Source organism: Meriones unguiculatus, chromosome 20, assembly GCF_030254825.1.
Source record: "Meriones unguiculatus strain TT.TT164.6M chromosome 20, Bangor_MerUng_6.1, whole genome shotgun sequence".
NCBI lineage: Eukaryota > Metazoa > Chordata > Mammalia > Rodentia > Muridae > Meriones > Meriones unguiculatus.
This window is the reverse complement of record NC_083367.1, coordinates 38353152-38374687: the sequence shown is the minus strand read 5'-3', so window position 1 is coordinate 38374687 and position 21536 is coordinate 38353152. Positions and strand designations below refer to the sequence as shown.

Below are 21536 nucleotides of genomic sequence, written 5' to 3'. Positions count from 1 at the left end.
CTCGGAGAGGTCTGCCTGTGTTTGCCTCCCAGGTGATGATGAGATTAAAGTTTGGTCCACCACACCCAGCTAATACATATGTGTATACAGAGAGTGCGTATACTTGATTTTGTCTTGCTTTTATATGTGTCTAAGTGTTTTGCTTGCATCCCTGTATGTGTACTGTGTGCATGCCTCATGTCCACAGAGATCGGAAGTCAGCCGATCGCCTAGAACTAGAGTTACAGAAGGTTGTGCGCCACCATGTAGTTGCTGGGAATCAATCCTAGCACCTCTTGGAAGAGCAAAAATGCTCTTAACCTCTGAGCCATCTTTTCATCTCTCCAGTCAATACATGTATGTGTACACATAGATGTATCTCAAACTTTGGAACATTAAATTTATATCCCATTTATGATAAAACTAATTGTTTATACATCCGACTGTACGACAACTTGATCTTGATCTTTGGGGATTTTTTTTCCCCCTCCCGATACAGGGTTTCTCTGTGTAGTCTGTCCTGTAGACTGTCCTGGACTTTGCTTTGTAGGTCAGGCTGGCCTTGAACTCATAGAGATCTACCTGCTTCTGCCTCCCTGACTGCTGGGATTATAGGCATGTTCCACTGCACTTGGCCTTTTGAGGATTTTCTACATGTCTTTTTCAGTGTTTTTGTTGTTGTTTGTATGTTTGTTTGCTTTTTTTGTTGTTGTTTTCTATTGAAGCTAGATATATTTGAGGAGGATATAAGGCTCTCACCTAGATTTGGTTTCAAATACTTTGCCTTTTGTTGTATACGTCTAAAATGCTTCATTTATTAGAAAGCTGTAACTTGTATGGCTTGGATTTTGTTTTACTTTTGAAGAAAAAGTAAAATGGTTGAGTTAAGTGTAGGTTTCATTCTCTCAATTACCCAGGTAGCAATTAGACTTAATGAATAAATATCATTTTCACATAACTGGAAGTTAATTTGCATGCCAAATATTTATGTAAATGTAAATGATTAGCAGCTTGTTAGAGGTTGGTGTTATAGATCATGTAGTTATTTGAACTTATTTTCTTGGTTTTGTTTTGGTGGGAGTAGGAAGTCCAGAATTATACCAAGCATTGTACTTCTTCCTGGTTCTTGTGATTCTCCCTGGTCATTGCTCTGAGCCGGGAGTCAACTGTATGGTGTGGTAAGGCAGCCAGTCTCCTCTGCTTGTTTAGATCCCAAGTCTGCAGGGAGCAGCTGTTTTTTATCTGTGATGCTTTGCCCTTGGGGAGCCACTGCACTTTCGGTCATTGAACTTCTGTTCCCACACGATTGCTTGGTGTTCAGGAAGAAAACACTGAAGGAAGCACTGCAGCTGAGGAAGAAGGGTCCCTACAGTAAACATCCAGACTGCTGGGACTCATCCTGGGGTCAGGACACTTCCTCTACTTGAGATCAGGATGGAATCAGGAAGAGGGACTGACCTCATCCTGAGGAGGAGGCTCTGACCATCAGAAGGGAAAGCCTTTCCTTTGTGTTTACCTCAGACTGTTCCAGACTGTCTCTGGAGCCCTGGGGGAGGCCTCTTATTCCTGTAATTTGATGGAATTTATTCAACCCATTGTGGGTGCCTGAAAGCCCTGCCCTCTCCTGGGTGGCAGTTTTTAAGGGGAGGGCTTGTCTACCCTTAGTGTGACCTTGTCCTCTTTAGTTAGTTTGATACAGTGAAATGGACATCAGAAGCCAGCTGATAATGGAGGAAAGCCTGGCAGAGAGCTGTTAGCAGAACCTTCCCTGGTGTCCTCACTTTCTTAATTAAAATTTTTTTATTACTTCTGAAAATGTGTGTGTATGTGTGTGTGTCTCTGTGTGTATGTATGTGTATGCCACAGCATTCATGTAGGGATCAAAGAACAGCTTGCTGGAGTGGGTTTCATAGACCACTCTGCAGGCCCATTATCAACTGAGCCTCTCTCGACACTCATATCTTCATGTTCAGAATTATCCTTTCCATACTTATTCTCTCTGATTGACAACAAAGGGAAAAAAAAGTAAATATTTTGGTGTCTCATGGCAGTGAGAGCAAGCAATCATAGGTGTTTGTGGTTGATGTGATCTTTGGGGGTCACGTTTCCAGTGTAGTGCTGAGTGCTGGGACATTCAGAAAAATAAAATTAAATATCAGACAAAAGAGAGGCTCTTAGTAAATTCTCTCTCTCTTTCTCTCTCTCTTAAAAACATGGTTTCTCTGTGTAGCCTTGGCTGTCCTGGACTTACTTTGTAGATCAGGCTGGCTTCAAACCCACAGAAATATGCCTGCCACTGCCTCCCTGAGTGCTGGCACTAAAGATGTGTGGCACCACAACCCACTCTGCAGTAGTTATTTTGTTGTTGTTATTCGGTTTGGGGTTTTTTGTTTGTTTGTTTGGTTTTGTTTTGTTTTTCTGTTTTTTTGAGGCAGGGTTTTTTTCTGTGTAACCTTGCCTGTTCTGAACTTTGTAGACCAGGCCGGCCTCGAACTCACAGAGATCCGCCTGCCTCTGCCTCCTGAGTGCTGGGATTAAAGGTGTGCCCCCCCCCCACCTGCTGCTTCACTTCTTGCATCCTGGTTTCTGTCTTTAGTTCTTGCCTTGACTTCCCTTGGTGATAGAGTATGCTCTAAGAGTTAGAAGATGACCTAAGCCTTCCTCCTGCAGATGCTTTGGACCATGACGTTTGTCACAGTTATAGAAAGCACACTAGGATAGATGGCTTTAGGTTGGGGGAGCCGTGGAGAGTTTGGAGTGAGGATGGTGGAGAGTAACCATAGTCAAAGTAATCTTGTGCACATGTGTTAGAATGTTATCGCTAAATGTGTTTTGTACAATGAATGCATCCTATTAGAAAAGGTAATGTCTCAAAGTCTGGCCTGTCACCTGTCTTTTGAATTTAAGATGGTATTTTAGTTAGCTGATCTGTAAAATGCTGATGAAAATGATAACAGAAAGCCAGCAGCAGGATGAGGATCCTTGCCTCATGGGGTGGTGGCAGGTCTGTGAATCCTCCAGGGCAGTGCCAAGCTGGGCTCCAGCGTCTAACAAAGCAACTCACTCACGTGCCTCCCGTTGGTCTTTTTTTATTTCAGTGGTTCTCTGTCAGAAAAGCGCTTTCTGTTTACCTCCACAGGTAAGGATCATGACTTTCATAAGAAGTTGATTGCTATCTCTGTGAGTTTGAGGCCGTCCTGGTCTACAAAGGGAGTCCTGGACAGTCAAGGCTACACAGAGAAACCCTGTCTGTGGGGGTGGGAGGGGTGGAGGAAGAAGCTGATTGTTTAAAAGTCTTCAGTGGGAATTTAGTCGTGCAAAGCCCAAGACTATGTAATTATGTAGTTCAAGGTTTTTCTGGTGTATTATTTTTGTTTTATTTTCTTTATTTCCTGGGGTGGTGCTGGGTCTGATGTTTGCTAGGCAAGTGACCTACCTTGAGGTAGAGCCAAAAGGGTCAGGAGTTCAAGATCATCCTCAGGTTTATAGCCAGCATGGGCTACATGAGACCCTCTCTCAAAAAACGAAGAATAGTAATATATATGCACATGTATCACAGTAATAAGCAGTAACTTACTATACATTTTTCCTTTAACATTGAATTCTGAGTGTTTTCTAAATTACTATATGTGAATGTGCCATTAATTAACCATTCCATCCCACAACATTTAAATTGTCAGATTTCCCTGAAATTTCACTCTTATGAATGACATGGCTAAAATCGACCTATATTTTACATCCTAATTTTCTTTACTTCTTGTTCATGAGCTACTCATTTCTACTTTGAAGGCTGTTAGTATTTTGCAGCAGGATCTCACCATGCAACCTTACGTGGCCTGGAATTAGATATGTAAATCAGGCTGGCCTGGAACTCTCAAAGATCCACCTGCCTTTGCCATTCCCGCGCTAGGACCAAAGGCTTGGGTCACCATGCTCTGCTGACATTTTTATTTGTAATTGTTTCTTGTTTTCTTCCCAAGGATCACAAAGAAAGGTGCAGAGTGATATCCTCTGTTTGTTTACAGTTCCTTCAGCCAAGGGCCTATTCTGGGACAGGAACTCTTCTTCATTTGAGGCAGAAAGAGTACTAGAGAAACGTGGCATTTTCAGTAGCAGAGTGAAATGCTGCTATACCATCAGGCTGCAGTTCCTCTTAGAGAAAGTACCTCAGCTCTGACAATTAGGACCCCATCGCTCTCCAGGCTGGTAACAGTTACCTGTCTTTCCTCCCCACCAGCTGTAGACACTGAGAATAAGAGCCTTGCTGGGACTGCCATATGCGCCTCCTCCTTTGACCTGTCTAATTCTGATTTGGGGGAGTAACCTGAACCCAGCAAGAATCTCAGACTAAAAGTTAATCCTGAGGAGCACTAAAAGCTGCCCTTTCCGGGTGGAAAAACAATTTTATTTTTCCAGACTTGGTTCAGCATTTACTTCACCCCTTATTTATTTTATTTTAGAGTGTTTGAGACAGGGTCTCACTGTGTGTCTCCTTGGCTGGCCTGAAATTCACAGAGATCCTCTTGCCTCTGCCTCCCTAGTCATGGGGTTAAAGTTGAACACCACTGCTCCCAGCTCTGAGCAGTTTTAGGTCATGTGTCTTGTTTGTGGGTCATCTGTGATCTAATGGTGGCTTTATCCTCTAGGACTGGATATTACAACCGTGGCTATTCCATCTGTGATCTTCATTACCCTCCTTCTGGCTGGAATAGGGGTCTTTGCAGTCTGTAGAAAGTATGTGAATTTACACTTTTTCTTTTTTTTTTTCTCTAATCATATACATAACAGTTTATTAGTCAACTTTCCGCATCACTCTGACAAAAGTAACTTACGCTTTCTTTAGAGATGAAATGCAAGTTTATATTGTTAAAACAAGCTGGGTCCAGAGGTTGGCCTAGATGTTATCCAGCACTACACTCTATGCAGTTCTCTTCACACGGAGGCCTCTGATAAAGGCTTTCCACATGAGCACTGCTGGAGTGGCATCTGGGAGCTGACATACTCCTTTTGAAGTAGACCCAGGACCTGGGTTCTGTTCCCACCCCCCGTCACGTCACCCAGAACTGTCTGCTATGCCTCATTTCTCACGCATAGAACAAAGGCATTCACCATGGGTACCGAATCTTTTCCATAACCCTACACATTTATATTATTATAACAAGAGTTAAATGAAAGTAGAAAATAACCCTACACATTTATATTATTATAACAAGAGTTAAATGAAAGTAGAAAATATTAAGTTCTCTTTTTACATTTTAAATAGCTTTAGAACCTATAAATACCCACATTAGTATAAACAGAATGCTGAACCATTGTACATCTTCAACATAACTGTTAATGTTAATTGTTTTTAAAGCACCTATAATTTGTACTTTAGAGAAAACAGAATATAAAAGTGATCACCACAAATTACTTAAGGATTTTATTGGATTCCCAAGCCACTGAGAAAATCAAATAATAATACACTGCTTACTAATATATAAAATAAAACTCGTGTATATTCTTTTAGTGAAAATATTACGACCTTAATTATAAGATATATTTATATATAATCCTACATATACACATGCCTTTGTAAGCATATGAGAGATTCTAGTTCATTAAGTCTTCAGAACAGCCTATGAAGTAAGGAGTTCTGATCTCTATATTAGTGAGGAGAGAAGGCAGACAAATTGGATTATGAATATTTAGTTGGATTTTTTTGTCTTGATAGGAGGAAGAAAAAAGGAAATCCTTATGTATCGGCTGAGGCTCAGAAAACAGGTTGGTTGAAAGCTTCGTCTACAGTTTATTCTATCTTTAGGGAAAAGGGCAAGGTTTGTTACTGCAGCACATTTGTAGCTACGAGGTCCTGGGTTCTTATCCAGTCAGCCCCTTTATCTGTGGATTATGGGTGGTATGTTCCAAGATACCAAGGGCTGGATCAAAAACGTGAAGTCCTCACATGCATAGATCTGATCATGTGTAGTTTATATATTAGGCACGGTGAGAACTTAACAAACAGCCATGTAATAATGAACTAGAACAGTTATAATGAACAGAAATGAATGGTCAATATTTTGCTTTGGGCATGCTATAAAGTGACTAAAGGGGAGTGTTTTAGTGTCTTTTCCTGTTGCTATGATAAAAAAAAAATCTGAAAAAAAGCAACTTAAGGAAAGAGGGGTTGTTTATACTCCTGGTTCAAGGTACAATCTATATTCTACTTCAGAGTTTTTATGCCATCATATCTGTATTTAGCATGAGTCCCATTTAATTTTTTTTTCATTTGTGTGTGTGTGTACTGAAAATCAGATTGCCACACTGTCTGTCATCGAGGAGAAGTGACAGCTGCCCTGTCAGTGAAGTGAATGTGTGCTTGGCTGGGGCTCTGTCCTTAGATTCAAAAGAAGTAAATACATTCAGGGCTAATGAGATGGCCTGAGTTTGATCTCCCGATCCCACATCAAGGTAGAAAAAGAGACCTGACTCCAAAGCTGTCCTCTAAACCTGCCATGGCCTGGGCGCACACACTCATGCACGATACCTGCAGTTTACAATAGTCACTGCCACAACAAAAAATACACACACAAAGCATTTTCAGGTGTCTTTCATGCACAACCAAGGGTTAAACAAGAACTCGCTGTACTATTGGGCTACATCCTTAGCCCCCTTTTCCCTCACTCTTTATTTTTAGGTGGGTCTCACTAAGTTTCCTAAGCCAGTCTTAAACTCACTTTATAGCTCAGAAAGGCCTTAATCTTTTGTTTCCCCTTTCTGTCTGAGCCTCCTGAAGAGCTTAGAGTATAGGACAGCACAGATAGACCTGACATCTTCCAGTGTCTCTCAGAGCACGGCTAACTCATTGCTGGGTCTCTTTTCTGTTTCTTCCATTGGTAGTTCTCTGTGTTCTTGAGACATTGCCTCCACATGTAGCTCACGATTACCTTGAACTCACTGTACAGCCCAGGGTGGCCTCAGGTTCCTGGCAGTCCTCCTGCCCTGGCATTCTTAGTGCTGGGGTTAAAGGTGAATACTGCTGACCTGTGTCTTCAAAATTCTCCAAATCAAACACATGATCCTTGCCTGGCTCTTTCCTCAGTTTCTCAGAAAATACAGTGGAGGCCTGAAGATGCTCAGGAGAGGTCGAGTCTGAACAACAGCTGTATTGTGTCCTCTGGGGGCTGAGTTTATGTGGATTGTAAAAGGAACTTTTATTCTCCTGTAACTATTGTCTCAGAGGCTTACTTGCCTCCTCCTGCTAACCTGGGCCTCATTCTGGAAGTTTCCAGCCTCCATACAATCTAAGCCAGACCTTGAATGTTTTCTACCTCTGAGACTTATTGTGAATAAACTCACACTTCTTCTTTCTGAGCTTTAGGGTGGCTGATTCAACTCAGCTGTTCTGGCTCAAACTCCTCTTCCAACTATCTGATTCAATCTGGCTTCTCTCTCAGCCCCTGAATTTCTCTGCTTAGCCTCATATTAATTGCAACAATCTGTTCTAATCTTCTGGCTCCTTCTCATTCTCTGGCTCATTCAGTCTTCACCTGAGTTCTCTCTCTGTAACCTGTCTCTCTATTACTGTCCCTGTAAAACTGCCCCCTCGCTGTCTGCATTGTCCCTGAAGTAGCTTCCTTTTCCTCTCTCTTCTCATGATAGTTGGACATATCCTATTCTGTCAGAGTCTTTCTCTGGCCTGTTACTGTTTCTGCCACTCAAGTAGACATAACTTTCAAACATGTCTGCTTCCTTCTAGAAACTAACTTTACATTACCGGCACTGCTTAGGATTAAAGGTGTGTACTAACATGCCTGGATCTAAGCTTTTCTTTACCTGAAACTTGTTCTATACCAGGCTGTCCTCGAACTCAGATCTGCTTGCTTCTCTCTCCTGGAGTAAAGGTGTGTTTGTATTCCAGCAGGATCACGTAGACCTAGAACGTCTTCGATGTGATCCCTTATCAAAGCAGCCATGTTGAGAATTAAAATTCCTCTAGAGCAGATGGTGACAAAACTGCACAGATGGTTCCAGTGCGTGGAGATCACACTTTTTTTTTTTTTTTAATGTGTGTGGGTGCTTTTTCTGTCCACATGTATGTCTGCGTACTATGTCCATGCCTGGTGTCCACAGGGTCAAGAAGAGGGTGTTGAATTCCCTGGGACTGGAGTTACAGATGGTTTTGAGCTGCCATGCGGGTGCTGGGAATCGAAACAGAGCCCTGGAAGAACAGCCTGTGCTCTTAACCACTGAGCCCCCTCTCCAGTCCACAAAAACATCTATAATATCAGTGGGAGCCAGGCATGGTGGTGTATACCTTTAATCCTAGCACTCGGGGAGCAAAAGCGGGCAGATCTCTGAGACTTCAAGGCCATCCTGGTCTACAATAATGAGTTTTAGGACAGGCAAGACCATGTAAAGGAACCCTGAGATAGACAGATAGATAGAGCTATCAGTAGGTAATGTATCTACTGAAAGGCCTGCCTCATCATGCTATGCTCAGCATACAACTGAAGAGCCGTAGCTGTGGGTTTGTGAACATCCTGTACAATACTGATTTCTGACACCTCGAGGAACACATGGGGTGCATGAATTACATGCCTGATTGATTGTTTCATATTCTCTTTATATCAGGTTGTTGGAAGCAGATTAAATATCCATTTGCCAGGCATCAGTCAGCTGAATTTACCATCAGCTATGACAATGAAAAGGAGGTGACACAAAAGTTGGATCTCATCACTAGTGACATGGCAGGTGAGTGTCATGCCCTAAGGACAGTGCTCTTAGGAGGTTTTGCTTGTGGGAGACATGAAGCAGGACAGCAGCGAGGCTAAGATCCTTTCCTGAAGCAGAAATGTACCTTTCTCCCACTGTTCCCTATGAAGAGTTTCAAGCTGACACAAATAGTCCCTTCAGCTGAATCAAGTGCCAAGCTGAATCAAGGGCACATAATGACATAAACAGTAAGGGGACGACCGCAGCACTGCTAGTCTCTGGAAGCTCAAATGTCTGCTACTCAGGTGTTTTGTTTTGTTTTTTTATTAAAGTACTGGGAAAGAGGGTTGAAAAAGACTAATTGAATGAGGTGTTAATAAATCCTACCTTTGAAGAGAGGGAGATAGATTAAGGAGCCTGTCTGGGTGAGAATGGCTCAGTATCTCCAAAAAAAGCATCTGTATGTCTGTCTCTCTTCTAGTTTTATTTCCTGAGTGTTAATCTTCTTCAGCTTGACCCCAGAGTTCCCTGAGGCAGCTAGTGCGTACATTCTGAGTGAGACTTCCACAGACCCCACGATCGGACAGGTGGCTAACACAGCTCATACCAGAAACATGGCTTCAGTCCTGACTCCATTGCCAGGGGCATGATTTGAGAAAAGTTACTTTGTCACCTTTTGTAACATGGAATTACAGTTGCCTCACTTCTAAAAAGACTTGAAATATTTGTCTTAGAAGAGTCTTGGCACACAATTAGGGTTCTTTCATTGTCTCAACCCTAAGCCCAGACCTACTGCTTAGCTCTTACTTCCACTGAACTACCGGTGTTCCCTAATTCTCTTGCCTCATCAAACTGTCCTTGTAGTTGTTCTTTCTCCTCTGCATTAGTCAGTGTTCTCCAGAGTAAAAGAACTTACAGAATAAGTCTATATGTATGTGTGTATGTGTTTAGGAAAAGGACTTATTAGAAGGGCTTACTGGCTGTGGTGCAGCTAGTCCAGCAATGGCTGTCTACCAATAGGAAGTCCAAGAATCCAGTCTATGAGGCTGGATGTCTCAGCTGGCCTTCGGTATTCTCCAGTATCTCAAAGAAGTAGGCTCTACAGCCAGTGAAGGAATGAACTTGCTGTCAGGAGCAAACAGGCAAAGAGAGAGCACGCTCTCTCCTTCCTTAACTTTTATGTAGACTATCACCAGAGGGTGTGGGCCAGACTAAAAGTGCATCTTCGCACCTTAAAAGATCTGGATTAAAGGTGTACCTTAACACTTCAAATTATTTAATTTAATTAAGAGAAAAATTCCTCAGATGTGCCCAGCCAATTGGGTTTTGTTAATTCTTTATGCAGTCAAGTTGACACAAAGAGTAGTCATCACACCCTCTTTTTTGTTATCTCCACCTCCAAACTTTATAAAGGCCAGTTTGAAAGTCAGCCCTAGCTGGGCCTAAAAGCCAACACCTATAGTACCACTACGGAGTACAAATCACCCCTAAACTGCACACCTGTCATCAACCCTGCACATCAAAGATTGAGGCAGGAGAATCACAAGTACAGGTCTAGTCAGGGCTGTATGACAAGATCCTGCCTGTAAGTAAATACCCCTCCTCTTTAAAACATTTTCCCTCTAACTGAATGCCTCCAGTCTCTGAGGCTGTGACCCTTGGCAGCTTCCTGAAGCAGGGGTTATTAGGGTGGGTTAAGCTCCAGCTGCAGTATCTGGCTTGCACGCCATATTTCCCATGGAACCTGAGACACTGTAGTCACCAAGGGAGAGTTGAGTTGAAGGGAAAGAATGCCTCGCGACTGGCTGCCTCGACTTTGTCAGCTGCTGCCCTAATGATGCCCGTTTGGTTTTAGATTACCAGCAGCCTCTCATGATTGGCACAGGGACAGTCACGAGGAAGGGCTCTACCTTCCGGCCCATGGACACAGACACCGAGGAGGCCAGAGGGAGCACTGAGGCCAGCGGCCACTATGACTGTCCTCACCGCCCTGGCCGCCACGAGTACGCACTGCCCTTGACGCACTCGGAGCCCGAGTACGCCACACCCATCGTGGAGCGGCACCTGCTGCGCGCCCACACCTTCTCCACGCAGAACGGCTACCGAGTGCCCGGGCCCAGGCCCACTCACAAACACTCCCTTTCCTCCGGAGGCTATCCTCTGGCCGCAGGGGCCACCCAGAGTGAAGGCTATCAGAGGCCAGCGAGCCCCAAGCCTGTGGGTGGTGGCTATGACCAGCCAGCCTCCAGCAGCTTCTCAGACAGCAGAGACCCCTCCTCTCAGTCACAGGTGGCTGCTGAGGGGAGTGCTTATTCAGCACCCAGAAACGGTCTTGCACCCCTCGACCAGATGGCCGTGACTGCCCTTTTGTGAACCCAATGTGAAGAAAACCTGCTGTGGTACTGAGCGCGCGCTGCGGGTCACTGGAAGAAGTGTGTGCAAGTTCACGGGTGCGGCTCTTCAGGATCCTAGAGACAACCTCACTTATTGTTTACAGAACTGTGCAGCTGGTTTTGTTCCCAGACCCTTCCAGCAGAGCCGGCTGGTTTCTGTTGCGCTAGAACAAGGAGACTTTTCTCGTTCCTCTAACTGTGATGGTGTGCTGTAAAATGTGCAATTTGTACAGTTATATTTAACACGAGTTAAAGTAACCAGGTTTATGGTGGGTTTCTTTTTTTTTTTTTTCTTTTTCCACACAGGGCTTAAGGAGAAAATGCAGGATTTGCAGAGCTGTGACAGTGTGTGTTCATGTTTCTCCGTGTGTTTGATTATCTGACATTGATAGCAGTAGGTCTGTTTAAAACCCTATCTGGTTGTGGTAGCCCATTTCCTTTCCGATAAACTGAAAGCATTTTTTTTTTTTTTAACATTCTTTCTCCTGGAAGAAATGAAATTACTTGAAACATGAAAAGCACACTTGGGTGGGCAATTGATAGCCACCGATGCAGTGTCTTTATGATGCGAGCACACCAGCTCAGCGCCTGCTGCCTGCTTCCTTAGACTTTCCTGAGAGGAGCTGGGCATGGGAGCCAGCTGCACGCCGAGGGACCACATTCTTTACGGAAAGGGCCTGGCCTTACTGCACAGTGTTAATGAAGGTGGCAGTTGTAGCTAGGGACAGTCAGGCATTTCTAAACCTCACATTAAAAGTATAGCTGAGCTCAGAGGCCCTCCATCTTACAACTTTCTCCAGGAACAGAGCACATCAGTGACTTCCATTGTCCCTGGAAAATCAACAGCTGCCGCTTGAAATGTGTTCTAAGCAGAACTTTTCTCCGGCCGAGCTGGTAATTGTATTGGTGATATAAAAACGAGTTTTCTCCTGAATATGTGCTTAGACTCATAAAGAGTACCCAGGTTTCATCTGTACCTCATGCTCAGTGTTCTTCTCTGAGTTTACTCTGTGAATTAACTAGGGGGGATTTAACCTCTTTTTGCCAAAGAGGAAAAAGGATATGTCTTGTTTAGTGGTAGAAAACACGGACCAAAAAAGAAAAAAAAAATCCTTAAAAACTGTACTGTAATCCTATTTGTGTGATTGTCATTTTCTGTGAATTCTGTGTTAAAAATAGGGTGCTGAAAGGTCAGGGCAGACTATCTGTTGGTTATAGTGGAGGTTAAACCATTTACTTTATGGCGTTTACATGACTTTGTGTGTATACTAATTGTAATAAACTATGCTAAATCAGAGAGCCTCTGAATTCTATTCGGCCCCTGCTTGCTGGGCTAGTGAGAGGCTCACCTTATAACTCAATTTCCATCTTTTTTTTTTAAGTTCAGACTCTCATATAGCCCACAATGGCTATCAACTCTCAGTGTAGCCTAAGATGACCTTGGATTTCTGATCCCCCTGCCTTTGCCTCTCAACTGCTGAGATTCCAGATATGCACCCTCGCATCTGGTTTTGCTTTTCCTCTATAATAGGCTTTAAGTCACACTGTCAAGTTAAATAGTTATAATTAGAGCATCTGATACTTGGTGCCCCATCACTTTTGGAATGATTGCTTTTCCTAAGGATTTGTAGAAAGTGTGATTGAAACTGTCCCAGGGGCAACTTGTGCTGTTGTTGGCTAAAGATTTCCCAGTGAAATAATGATATACTCTTCTGACCTTTAAGGCAACTGAACAGGCAGTAGTGACTGACTGCAGGGAAATCGATGGGGCAGATCCATGAGGAGCCACGGCAGTAATTCGCCAGACAAAATTAAGAAGCTTGAAGTGAACCCTTGAGCTTTCATGGAAACTACTGCACAATTATAGAAACTCATGGCCCTTGTCCCAGACCCTCCCCATTTTATCACAACGACCAAAGACATTTCCTGTACTTCTCTTCAGAAGTACAATGAAAACTGGTTAAACACAGGAGACAACCTCCTGTGGAAGGAACATCTTCTGAGACCTGATAGAAGCCGCTCTCTCAGGGAAAGTATGTCATAGAACTATGAAAATGTTCAAAATTAGCAAATTTACATACAAAACAACTCCCTTCTGGTATCTCCTCCATGGAATAAAAAAAAAAAAAAAGTTATTGTATGTGCATGCATGTATGTCTGTGTATCACATGCATGCAGTGCCCCGACAAGCCAAAAGAGGGAGCTGCAACACCACCAGGAATTACATTCCAGACCATTGTGCCTTTCTAAACCTTTTTTTTTTTTTTTCTGAGTTGGGGTCTAGCCACACATTCTTGGCTGGCCTGGAACTCTATGTAGACCAGGCTGGCTTCAAACTCACAGAGACCCATCTTCCTGCCTCTGCTTCTAGGGTACTGAGACTAAAAACTGTCTAGTATTAGATGCCTCTATAGCAGTGGTTCTCAACCTATTGGTCATGACTCCTTTTTGCGTAGAACGACCCTTTCACAGGGGTCACCTGAGACCATGGGAAAACAGATATTGACATCATGATTCATAACTAGAAAAATTACAGTTATGAAGTAGCAATGAAAACAATTTAATGGTTGGGGGTGACCACAACGCGAGGAACTGTATTAAAGGGTTGCAGCATTAGATGGTTGAGAGCCACTGCTCTAACAGAGGAAGAATGACAATTCAACTTTACCTCGAAACCCTGAAAGCCAGGTTTGAATGGCCACAGACAGGGTCTACAGACCATTTCCTAGGACAGAGGGAAGCCTCTCTCACTACAACAGAAAAGGCCATGAAAGTACTTGATGCCTATTGAGAGGAAGCATCCCTATAATAGGACTCCCCAAATCTCTCCAAAGTGATATGAGCCTTCTGTTGCAAAGGTAACTTGAACCATCTTCTTCCTCTTAAAATTAATGACAAGCTTTATTCCACCTGCCCTCTCCAGCCCTTAGTAAAATAGAAGAATGCTAGGCAGTAGTGGCACACACCTTTTAATCCCAGCACTCCGGAGGCAGAGGCTGAGTTCAAGGCCAGCCTGGTCTACAGAGTGAGTTTCAGGACAGCCAGGGTTATACAGAGAAACTCTGTCTAAGACGATTGATTGATTGACTGATTGATTGAAAAGTAGAAGAGGTCAGTCAACCACAGCCTTAGTTAAACCTTATCAGGCTATGGTAGACAACCCTGGAGCTTTGGAGCACTGGAGTAATCTTCCCCACAGCCCTTGTGAGAACCCAAGCTACACCAAAGGGCTGCTTAAGGATGTTAATTTTGTCTGGCTTCTGCCACTTTGGGTGACATTGGTCACCATTATTCCCTCCAGAATTTTTTTGCTTGTGTTTGTTGTATATGCTGGTAAAGTTTGTGTTTTCCAGACTGGAATAGTACCCAGTCAAGAGTTCGCCCAGGGCTCTCACTCACCCTTCCCAAGGCAGAGCCCATTCCTCTAATCTCAGCATCAGTAGATCGAGTGTCCACAGATGTTAATCTTCCAACAGATAGGGTCAATAAATCCACCCTGCAAACGTGTCCAGAAAAGGGACCTCTACCCTTCAGTTAGAGGGTTAGGCAAGAGTTAGGCAAGAAGACATCCTTGTGAAGGGACTAAAACAGAAATTATGTACTCCTGGGGCTAAGAGACTAGAGCTTCTCAAGACCTCAATCATAACCTCACCTGTTTACTGCGGTCTCACTCCTCCCTTGACAGCGTATGGAACATGTATCTCATATCCCAGTTCATGAGAAAAAAATGAAGTAAGAATCTGGTATAGGAAGACTACAGGATACTCCAAGGAAAACAATCATCTTACATAGAAAACTTTTTTTTTTTTAAGCTCCCTCATTCCCTCCCAATCCCACCCTCCCTCATCTCCTCCCTACCCCTTTCCAAGTCCACTGATTGGGGAGGACCTCCTCCCCTTTCATCTGACCCTGTTTTATCAGGAATCTTCAGGACTGGCTGTAAAGTCGTCCTCTGTGGCCTAGCAGGACTGCTCCTCCCTTGGGGGGTGGGGAGGTCAAAGAGCCTGCCCTTGAGTTCCTGTCAGAAATAGTCCCTGTTCCCTTTACTATGGGAAACCAATTGGTTACTGAGCTATAATGGACTACATCTGAGCAGTGGTTCTAGGTTATATCCATACATGGTCCTTGGTGGAGTGTCAGTCTCAGAAAAGACCCCTGTGCCCACATATATTTGGTCCTTGTGGAGCTCCTACCCTTTCCAGGTCATACTAACTCCCCCTTCTTTCATATGATTCCCTGTACTCTGCCGAAGGTTTGGTTATGAGTCTCAGTATCTGCTTTGATATACTGCTAGGTAGAGCCTTTCAGAGGCCCTCTGCGGTAGGCTCCTGTCCTGTTACTTGTTTTCTCCTATGTCCAATGCCCATCCCATTTGTCTTTCTAAGTGAGGATTGATCATCTTACCCTGGGTCCTCTTTTGGAAAACTTTTTTTAAGTGTTGAGGAAGAGAATTCTCAAGTACCATCAACCTACCTCACTTACCTAGCATGAAAATACTCCACCAACTCACTAATGCCTCCTTTTACCTCCCAATTAAAATTGTGCCTGACAGTTTGTTATTTTAAAGGGTTTTTATGTTATTTTTATCTTACTGAGACAAACTCTCAGGTACCACAGGATGTCCTCTGACTCTCTATGTAGTTGAGGATAACTTTGAACCTGTGATCCTCCTGCCTCTACCTCCCATGTTAGGAAGGCACATGCTACAACATACATTTAAGTGATTCCATTTATTGAACCAGAATGGAAAGCTCTCACATCTGTTGTTACCAACTAATGAGCTATGCTAAATAAAGTGTTCCTGAATTTCACGTAGGCCTGTTTAGCTTGGCTGGAAGGTTTATTCTCAAACCACATTTCTGAACTGCAATTAAACAAAACAAACAACAAAAGAACCATTGCTTTGTGTGTTAACTTAAAAACTTAACCTTAGGGCCGCAGAGGTGGCTCAGAGGTTAAGAGCACTGGTTGCTCTTCCAGAGGTCCTGAGTTCAATTCCCAGCAACCACATGATGCCTCACAACCATCTATAATGAAATCTGGTGCCCTCTTCTGGTGCACAGGCAGAACACTGTATACATTATTATTATCATTATTATAACAACAAAAAAGCATCTTAACTTTACCCAATATGAATTGGGTAAAGACGCTTGCTATCAAACTTGAAAACATCATGCTTCATCCCTCACAAAATAAATGTTTTAATAAAAATATAAAATTTGCAAAAAGAAAAAAGGCCTAAGCCTGAGGATTGGAAAGAGAGGCAGCTCAGTGGTTAAGAGCACTGGTTGCTGTAGTGGAGAACCTGGGTTCAATTTCTAGTAACCACATGGCAGTTCATAACTGTCTGTAACCCAGTTCCAGAGTATCTGATGCTCTCTTTTGACCTCTCAGGACACCAGGCATGCACGTGGTACACAGACATGCATATGGGCAAAATATTCACATACACAAAATGAAAAACAAATTTTTCTAAAAGAAAAATGGCCTAACCATTCTTCATCCACAGTTAAATGTTTAAAATCAACAAGGACATTCTTTTCGAAGTCAACAGAGGACCATGAATCTAGATGCACACTAGTCTTTCTTTAGGTTACGTATCAGTGTGGTAATGGTGGCTAGTTTTGTGTCCACTTGACATACGTTAGTCATTTGAGAGATGGGAACCCTAACTGAGAAAATGCCTGAATAAGGCTGGGCTTTAGGCAAGCCTGTACAGCATTTTCTTAATTGGTGATTGATGTGGGAAGCCCACATTGTGGGTGGGCCCACCCCTGGGCTGATGGTCCTGCGTTCTATAAGAAAGCAGGCTGAGCAAGCCATGAGGAGCAAGCCAGTAGGCAGCGCCCCTCCATCGCCTCTGCATCAGTTCCTGCCTCCAGGTTCCTGCCCTATTTGAGTTCCTGTGTAAGCCAAATGAACCCTTTCCTTCCCAACTTGCTTTTCGTCATGGTGCTTCATCATAGCAATAGTAAATCTAAACAAGACAGCGGGTTTTATTTGTTTCCTTCATTTCTTGTTTTAAGGCAAGGTCTTATTATGTAGTCCAGGGTTTCAAACTCACTATGTAGTCCAGACTAGCCTTAAACTCGCAGCAGTTCTGACACAGCCTCCAGGTACTGGGCTTGAGCAACCATGCCTGGTTGACTGTGCATTTCTTTTGAGACATGTGTAGCTTTGGAGTTCTGGAGCCACTCTGTGGCATAGGCTGTCCTCAAGCTTGAGACAATCCTCCTGCCTCTGAGTCCCATCTGCTGGAGTATAAGCACTCACCACTGTGCCTGCCTTTTGTAATAACTGTTTAAAGCTGCTTTTCGTCAGGGATTTGAAGAGAGCCTAATGTGGCTCTCTAATGAGACTCTAATGAGCCATCAGTAGAATTTACACAAGAGAGCACTGACTTCTTGATCCATGCTCATCTCATCATGTTTTCCCACAGCCGAGACACCCTGTTTTGTTCATCCCGTAAGTTCTCTGAGTCCATGAAGCTGGAGAGAGAGCTCAGTGGATAAGAACACTAGCTATTCTTCCAGAGGACCCAGGTTCAATTCCCAGGTGTTCATAATTGTCTGTGACTTCAATTCTGGGAGACTTGATGCCCCCTGCTGGCCTCCTCGAGCACTAGGCATACATGTAATGCACAGACATGCATTCAGGCAAAACACCTGAACACATACAATAAAACTTAAATTATTAAAAAAAAAATGATCTAAGACCAATGCTTAGGGAGACAGATGAGCCCAGTACTCCACTACTTGTGTTTTGTGGTTGCATGATGAATTAAACTCTCACTTTTGCAAAACTTATTTCATGGATTAGCTCCTGGGATGTGGACAAAGAAAAGCCTGGTTCCAAGCAATCCCCAGTAAGAGGGCAGGTGGAGCCAGGCACGGTGGCACACACCTTTGATCCTAGTACTCAGGGAGGAAAGGCAGACCGATTGCTCTAAGTTCGAGGCCAGCCTGGTCTACACAGAGAAACCCTGTCTCAAAAAACCCAAAAAGGAAGAAGAAGGTAGGTGGTACAGTGGATAAGGCATTAAGGCATTGGTTCTATATCTTCATCTCATATACAGGGAATTAAAAAATCCTTAGCTAATTACACAACACATCGAAAACCCAGTTCCTCTGGGTAGAAAATAGTGCCCTTTTCCTGCAAAGGTTACTGTCTTAGTTCCTGTTCTATTGCTGTCAGGAGACATCATGAGCAAGGCAACTTATAAAAAGAAAACATTTAATTGGGACTTGCCTGAAGTTTCAGATGGTGAGTCCATGATCATGATATGGAGTACAGTGGCAGGCAGGCATGGTGCTGAAACAATCGCTGAGACTTTATAGCTTATCAACAAGTTGAAGGCAGAGAAAGAGACTGAGGATGGCATGGGCTTTTGAAACCTCAACAAGGCCATACCTCCTCTGAAAACCAAGCATTTTAGTATATGAGCTTATGAGGGCTCATCCCCTTACATTAAAAACATTAGAACTGCTTTAAACCTAGGCTCCATCAATTCTGTGTCATTTAAGAAAAATGAAAATAACGTAAAAAACCAATGAAGGACTTTAAACTCACCTGTAGTTCCTTTTTCTTTCTTCGTGGCTTATTAGAGAATGAAGAGGGGGATCGGAATCATGACTGACACGGTGTGACCCTGAACAAATGATGTAACTTCTCTAATCTTTAATGTATTCATTTTAGAATCAGTCTAGTTGTTTCAGGCTCCTTCCTCAAATAAGCCTTCTAGTCTAGTAGGTTAAACGCAGCTTTTGGGATCTCTTGCCCTCTACTGGCACTTTCTCAAATTGCACCTACCTTTCTAAACTTACCAGTTTGTGTTTTACATTTACCCAAGCTTCCTTGTTATAGATCATTCATCCATCTTTCTAGTTAGAAAATACAGGTCTTTATTTCACAAAATATAAAAATACAGCTTTCACTTAAAGTTTATAGCAAGCCCTTATTCAAATCTTGATTTCTTTACATTATGATTTCTTACATTATGTGTTGCGATTGCTCACTATGACAGATTTTTATAATGTTCTTGGGCTTCTACCAATTTTTATTAACTATATTATTAGTTATTACATTTGTGTGTGGTGTGCGTGTATGTTAGTGCTTGCCTTTTTTTAATTTTTTTCTGTGAATGTCTACCTCTGCCCTGGGTTCCAGATATGTGTGTGTGTGTGTGTGTGTGTGTGTGTGCCATGACTTTTGCATGGTGGTCAGAGGATAGCCTCCAGGAGTTGCATATCTTCCTCCACTTTGGGTTCCAGAGATCAAACTCAAGTCAACAAACTTGAGGCAAATGCTTTTACCCACTGAGACATCTTGGCCCATCCCTTTATATATTTTAAGAATATTTTAAGTGGGTATATACAAGGTGTGGGGGTTTGAGTAAGAACGGTCCTCCTAAATAGGCTCATGTATTTGAGTACTTAGTCCCCAGCTGGTGGAACTGTTTGGGAAGGATGAGGAGGTGTTGTCTTGTCTGAGGAGGTGCATAACTGATAGTGGGCTGTGAGGTTTCCAAAGCCCATTCATTCCCAGGTAGCTCCCTCTGCCTCATGTGTATCAGCTACTGCTCAAGTGCCATGCCTGCCTGCTGCTCTCTGCCGTGCTCTCAGCCATAATGGGCATGGACTCTAAATGAAAATGAAAACCCCAAATAAACTCTTCTGTTAAGCTGCCTTAGCCATGGTGTCTTTATCCCAGCAACAGAAAGAGACTAAGCCACAAGGTTAGAATTATTCCAACTCTTGTAGTGAACTGTAAAACAAACCCCCTCTATCCCAAATGCTTTTTTTCTCTTAATCTGTTTTGTACTAACATATCAGCTTTTGGAGAGCAAAATAATATCCAGTATATCTTCCCTTTTCCCTCCTGAGTTTTGTATTCTTGTGGTTAGGTATGCTCTTTATAAGCATTCTTTTCCTCCCTCCCTGCGGCTAGGATTCCTTTTTATATTCCTTGATCATAACCTCTCATCATCTCAGCCTTAGAACACTCTATTGGTTCTTGGCAGAACATGCTAATTGTAACATTGGGGTAGGGTGTCAGGGAAGCAGAGTCGTATTCTGCATAGGCTGGGCTGTCCTGGGACTATGTATTGCAAAGCTTATCCTGGCTGCTGCCTTCTAAGTGATGGGCTTCCAGGAACATGCCACCATGCCAGCTTCATTCTAACACTTTTTGTTGTATAGTATTCTCTTACACTGAGGATCTTCAGTTAAACGTTGCTGGACCTTAACCCTAGTTATAGGTCAGGCAGCAGAGTAAGTGGGGTTCCTACTGTCTCAGGATATGGGGTGGTAGTAGCAATCTCTAAGTATGAATTTTCCCCAAGTACGAGGTTTTAAAAGGAAGGGTGGGCTACTGTTTTATGTATTTTTTGATTTACAAAAATTTTGTGCATTTGTGTTTTGCCTGCATGCATGTCTGTGCAGGGATGTGGGATCCAATGAATCTGGATTTAGACCATTGTGAACTGCCATATAGGTGCTGGGAATTGAACCCTGTTCTCTTAACCGCTAAGCCATGTCTCCATCCCCCAAAGATGGGCTACTTTTACAAGAGTTTTTAATAGGAAGCATGAGCTTTTGCAAGATCAAGCCATCCAGAAGTCACCATCAGGAGCACCCATCCAAAATATCTCCGTGTATTTCAAGGTTCTAGGTTTCCCATTCACTTTTAAAGATTAGATGTTCTGCAAAAACTCAACGGAATGCCCTCTTTCAGTCTCCTCACCATAAGAGGGAGGCTTCCTCAGAACTCTTTCCCCTCTCAGAAGGACTAGCTTTCCCATTGAGGTACTAGCAATTTGATCACAGCCTCCCCACCAACCCAACCTACTTGGAACAGCCATCTCTGCTGTTGTGGCACTGTCATTGTCATGTTTTCCTAATACCCAAATTGCTGAATGTCCCAGAGAATTCTCTGTGGCTCTTTCCCAGTTATAGCCCTGAGGAGTTTCCAAGAACACCCCTTCAAGTTGATCTATTTGCAAAAAGGACACACTGCCGGGTACAGGATCAGGCTCATCATAGTAGGGAACACAAACAAAACCAGTAGAGAAAAGGCCCACATTCAGTCTAATCTCCCAACACTACTAAACAGGCTTGCACCATTCCACACACAATGGTCTATTCACCGAGGAAACAGGCCCAAGCCTATCATCAGTTAGGGTTAATCAGTATATTTTAATACAGGCTTAGGCACAGAAGTAAGAGGATGTGAGCTCAGATGACAGACACACCCTATTGTATGGGTGTGGGCTCTCAAAGATTTGTTCAGAGCACATTCTATAGGGTTAGCCAGTATGTACTCATAGCCTAGCATGTACTAAAATTCCAAATGCCTGACACAAATCCTGATGTTGATATAGACAATTCAGGTGTGCGAACCTCCAACTAGTTAAAAGATGGTGGTATCTTCCTGAAACCTGATTATAAACTAACCAGAAGCTGCACACAAGTG

The 21536-nt window shown here is 43.2% G+C and overlaps 1 protein-coding gene across 1 annotated transcript in view; it reads left to right on the top strand.

The window, feature by feature from the left end:
- Dcbld1 (discoidin, CUB and LCCL domain containing 1) overlaps positions 1-12363 on the top strand; it is a 72619-nt gene extending 60256 nt beyond the window's left edge. The window contains exons 7-11 of the mRNA XM_021653059.2: positions 3078-3118; positions 4626-4713; positions 5693-5742; positions 8593-8712; positions 10529-12363. Coding sequence (XP_021508734.1) covers positions 3078-3118; positions 4626-4713; positions 5693-5742; positions 8593-8712; positions 10529-11046 — 817 coding nt within the window. The 3' untranslated portion in view covers positions 11047-12363. The remainder of the gene's footprint in view (positions 1-3077; positions 3119-4625; positions 4714-5692; positions 5743-8592; positions 8713-10528) is intronic.
- The last annotated feature ends 9173 nt before the right edge of the window (positions 12364-21536 follow it).